Source organism: Psammomys obesus, unplaced genomic scaffold (genome assembly GCF_907164565.1).
Source record: "Psammomys obesus unplaced genomic scaffold, mPsaObe1.curated_primary_1811, whole genome shotgun sequence".
NCBI classification, from domain to species: Eukaryota; Metazoa; Chordata; class Mammalia; order Rodentia; family Muridae; genus Psammomys; species Psammomys obesus.
The window spans coordinates 2,906-7,903 of record NW_026592500.1 but is presented as its reverse complement, the minus strand read 5'-3'; the positions used below and the strand labels follow the sequence as shown (position 1 = coordinate 7,903).

The 4,998-nt window shown below is 36.9% G+C and overlaps 1 protein-coding gene across 1 annotated transcript; it reads right to left on the bottom strand.

The window, feature by feature from the left end:
• Positions 1 to 54: 54 nt before the first annotated feature.
• On the bottom strand, positions 55 to 4,774 carry LOC129681471 (parafibromin-like; the record flags this gene model as incomplete). The annotated part of the gene is given in 3 exon segments (XM_055613382.1): positions 55 to 117; positions 3,621 to 3,708; positions 4,739 to 4,774. Coding segments are annotated over 3 exon segments (187 nt in total), but the record flags the coding sequence as incomplete, so codon positions are not given.
• Positions 4,775 to 4,998: the final 224 nt, after the last annotated feature.

The following is a 4,998-nucleotide window of genomic DNA, read 5'->3' as shown; positions in this document are numbered from 1 at the left end:
CAACTTGCCTAGGATCCAAGAAGGACAACATCAGCCAGAGAATGGAACACACACCCAACAAAGACAAGACCAGATATCAGCACCAAAAAACATCTCAAACATCGGAATTCCAGGTGCCTAGACATAAGCACAAAAAGACACACATGAACAGTCAAGTCAATAAGCTTCTATCAGAAGCCAGAAATCCTATTACAGTAGGCCTTGAGAAATACAATCTAGCTGGAGCACAAGGCAAATATTTCAGCATAGCAAGTATAAATATACTCAAGGTTCTTAAAGAGGATAAAATTCTCTTTAAGGTTCTTAAAGAGAATAAATCGCTTAATAAAGCCTGTAGGGGAAAAAAAAAAAAGGTGAATGAAATGATGAACACAGTTCAAGACAGAAAAGCTAGTATGTTAAACAAAAAAATGGTTACCTCAAAGAAAATGTTATATCAAGGAGAGAGAGAGAGGGCGCACAAGGAAAGAGAAAGAAAGAGAAAGAGAGAAAGAACGAAAGAGAGAAAGAATGAAAGAGAGAAAGAAAGAAAGAAAGAAAGAAAGAAAGAAAGAAAGAAAGAAAGAAAGAAAGAAAGAAAGAAAATAAAGGAAGGAAAAGAGAGAGAGAGGGAAGGAACGAACGAACAAAACATCCAGAAATGTGGGACACTGAAAAAAAAAAGTCAAGTCTATGAATAATAGGGGCAGAAAAGAAACCCAGGTCAACGGCACAAAATATTTCCAGCAAAAATTTCCCCAAACTATAGTACTATCCCCAAACTATCAAAGTACAAGAGCGTATAGAATATACAAGAGCATACAGAACACCAAACAGACAAAAATTTCCTCACAACACATAATAAACAAAATTTTAAATGTATAGAACATAGAATGGACATGAAAAGCTTCTAGGGAAAAAGACCAAGTATAACATAAGGCAGACACCTCACTTCCCAAAGGAGATGCTAAAAGGCAGAGGTCCCCATAAACACAAGAACGGAAAGAACACCTTCCATACTATTTGACCACCATCAATTAAACTAGACATCAAAAGCAAAATTACACAAAGACATGAAAACTAAACTCACTACTGAAGGAAAAAATATGTCAAGACAGAAATGAAAGAAATGTAAAAAGTTTTAGAATTGAATGAAATGAAATACAACATAACAAAACTTGTGTGACACAAAGAAGGCAGTTTTAAGAGACAAAATCAAAGCACTAAGTGCCCACATTTTAAAAAAATTGAGAGATTTCATATTAGTAACTTAATGGCAGATCTGAAATTTCTAGAAAAAGAAATAACACACACAAAAAAGTATGTATAGCAAAAAATAATCCAACTCAGCTGAAATCAATAAAATAGAAACAAACAAGCAAACAAAAACAATGAATTAATGACAGTAAAAGTTGGTTCTTTAAATCATTAAATCATTGGTTCTAAAATCATTAAGATGGATAAACAAACCCTTAGCCAAATGAACTAAGAAACAGAGAGAACAAGATCCAAATTACTAAAATTAGAGGAAAGAGGGTACATTACAACAGAGACCAAGGAAATCCACAGAATCAGAAATACTTTTAAGTCTGTACTCCAACAAAACAGAAAACCTACAAGTGAATAAATTTCTTGATCTATCAAAGTCAAATCAAGTTCAAACTACTAGGGTCGTCAAGAATCTAAGACTAGATGATGGGTAAACCTTAAATTACTATTCTGCTAAAAGAATATAACAATAAAATGACTCTGGTGGTTTAAATGAGAATGGTCTCCATAGGTTCCTATGTTTGAATGCTTAGTCCCAGTTATTAGAACTGTTTGGAAAGGATTAGGAAGTGTGGTCTTGTTGAAGCAGATGTGACCTTCTTAAAAAGTCTACTGAACCTCTAGACACTCAGATGTAGCCTATGGTACCTCAGTAACCAATTGGTTTCTCATAGTGAGGGGAACAAGGACTACTTCTAACAGGAACTCAATGACTGGCTCTTTGGCCTCCCCACCTCCCAAGGGAGGAGCAGTCCTGTTAGGCCACAGAGGAGAGCTTTGCAGCCAGTCCTGGAGATACCTGATAAAACAGGATCAGATGAATGGGGAGGAGGTCCCCCCTATCAGTGGACTTGGCAAGGGGCACGGTGGAGATGAGGGAGGGAGGGAGGCAGGGAGGGACTGGGAGGGAATGAGGGATTGTGACATGGCTGGGATACAGAGTTAATAAAATGTTAATAAAATAAAATAAGAAAAAAATAAAATTAAAAAAAAAAAAGTCTACTGAAGGTAGACTTGAGGTTTCAAAAGACCCCACACAGCCAGGTCTCACTCTTTCTCTCTACCTATAACTTATGGGATAAGAAGTGAGCTCTTAGCTACTGAAACTCCAGAGCCATGCTTGAATGCCAACTGCCACCATCTTAAAGCTAGAAGCAAGGCCCCCCCATTAAATGCCTACTTTAAAAGTTACCTTGGGAATGATATTTCATCACACAGAGAAACAACTAAGATAGATTCCTGATGACATTCTGCTCTATCCACAGATCTGTGCCTCACTCAGCTAACGCCAGAGACACTTCTTTTTGCAGTAAATGGGAACTAACAGAGAGACCCACAGCTGGACACTGTTCAGAGAGTGAGACATTGAAACACTGAGTCAAAAATGGGATGTCTTCATCATACCTGTCCCCTTAGAGGTCAGTGATGAATGTGAATGTGGAAGAGGGCATATAGAAAGACTGAGAGTCTAGGTGATGGATGACGCCAAGAAACTTGTCTTTCATACACAACATTTCTGGTACTCAAATAAAATCACAAAAACCACTGCAGCAAACACAGGGTTTGCACATGTTAAAGCTAGAAAGAACGGCCCCAATGCTGAGGGGGAAAGCAGATATATGCTTCTACCCCTAAACAAGAAGCTACCTGCAATTGATACCTACTGGCATAGAAAAATTCATTTTCTCCAATGGAGTCTTGCTGGGTATATTAACGACACATCAGGGTAGGTCCCCTCTCAATAAGTAGAATGGAATTTATACACTTTTTGGATCATTTTGCTTTATTTAGGCATTTTTGTCTTACTGGTCTTTACTTGTATATTCTGGTTTCCATTTTTGTGTAGGGCTTTGTTTATTTCTTTGTTTGCTAGACAGAGAGGGGAAGTGGGAGGAAGTTGGAGAGAAAATCATGAAATTGGGTGAGTGGGAAGGGATGTGGAACCTGGGAAGAGTTTAGGAAGAGGAAAAAATAAACAGAATTTAGTATATGGAGAAAATTTTTTTTTTAAAAAAAAAAAAAAAAAAAAATTCTAGTACCATAGGAGGGTTTAGAGGGAAGAAAGGGAAGGGGAAACTGATATAATTATATAATATTAAAAAAAAATTAAAACTACATATTAACATCAGTGTCTCATAAAGAACAAGTATAACTAATTATTTAAGAAAGAAAGAAAGAAAGAAAGAAAGAAAGAAAGAAAGAAAGAAAGAAAGAAAGAAAGAAAGAAAGAAAGAAAGAATATAAATTAGCAGTGGTAGTGGGGCAGAGGCGAGGCCAGCCTGGAGTAAATTCCAGGACAGCCAAGGCCACACAGAGAAACCCTGTCTTGAAAACAAACAAACAAATTACAACAAAATCTATAAATTACGTACTTCAGGTCTTGTAGAAGGTCTTTTGCATTAAGCATAGTTATTAGAGAAGTGGTAGCTGCAGGAATAATAATAATGGGTGTTCGTGACCCTGTAAAGAAAAAAAAAAAATTAAGATAAAAATAGAATCATCACCATTATTATTATTATTATTGTTACTGTTGTTGTTGTTGTTGAAATTACTTTTGATATTAAAATAATTTTAAAATTTATAACCTTAATTATTTTAAACTAAATTATTTTAAATTAGCAATAATGGCAAAAAAAAAAAAAAAGAAAATGGCAAGAAAAAGAAAATAGGAAACAACCTCGGAACCTGCTACAGAGGGCCTCTGAAAGCCAGAAGAAAACAGGAAACAACCTTGAAACCTACCACAGAGGGCCTCTGAAAGCTTCTGCAGTATAGACTGTCAAAGCAGATGCTGAGCCTGATGGCCAACTGATGGGCAGAGTGAATGAATTCTATGTAAGAAGTGGGAAATAGTAAGAGCTGGAGGGGACGGGAACTCCACAAGGAGAGCAACAGAACAAGATAATTTGAACACAGGGAACTTCCCAGAGACTCATACTCCAACCAAGGACTATTCGTGGAGATGACCTGGAACCCCTGCACAGGTGTAGCCCATGGCAGTTCAGTGTCCAAGTGGGTTACATAGTAATGGGAAGAGGGACTGCCTCTGACATAATCTGATTGGCCTGCTCGTTGATCACTTCCCCCTGAGGGAGGAGCAGCCTTATCAGGCGACAGTAGAGGACAATGCAGCCACATTTGATGAGAACTGATAGACTAAGATCAGAAAGAAGAGGAGAACCTCCCCTATCAGTGGACTTGGGGAGTGACATGCATGCAGAAAGGGGAGGGAGGGTGGGATCGGGAGGGGAGGAGGGAGGGGCTTATGGGGGGATACAAAATGAATAAAGTGTAATTAATAAAAAAAAGAAAAAATTAAAAAAGGAATATGTCTAAAATATAAAAAAAATATTTAATAACTCATGTGGCTTATTTACTGCCAAGCAAAAATACCACTCAACATACATAATATACAAGAATATTAGCCCTGATTTTGCAACCTAGTTTACCCACATTTACCTGATAAAGTAAATCAAAGGCACAATCATACCTTTCTTCTGATTTGGAGGAGGTCTTGCTTGAGAAACTATAAATAAATAAAAAAAAATTACAATTGCTATTTAAAAATAAAACATTATTTCCAACTTACAAGGGAAGCCTAAACATGGCTGATATTCATATGACTCATGGTGAAACAAAACACCCCGTATTTTATGCCTCTGCTTTTTACAAATATTAAAATGCTGCAGCATTACTCATCAACTTGGTGTCACAAGAAACAAATAATATAACAGTGCTACATAGTACAAT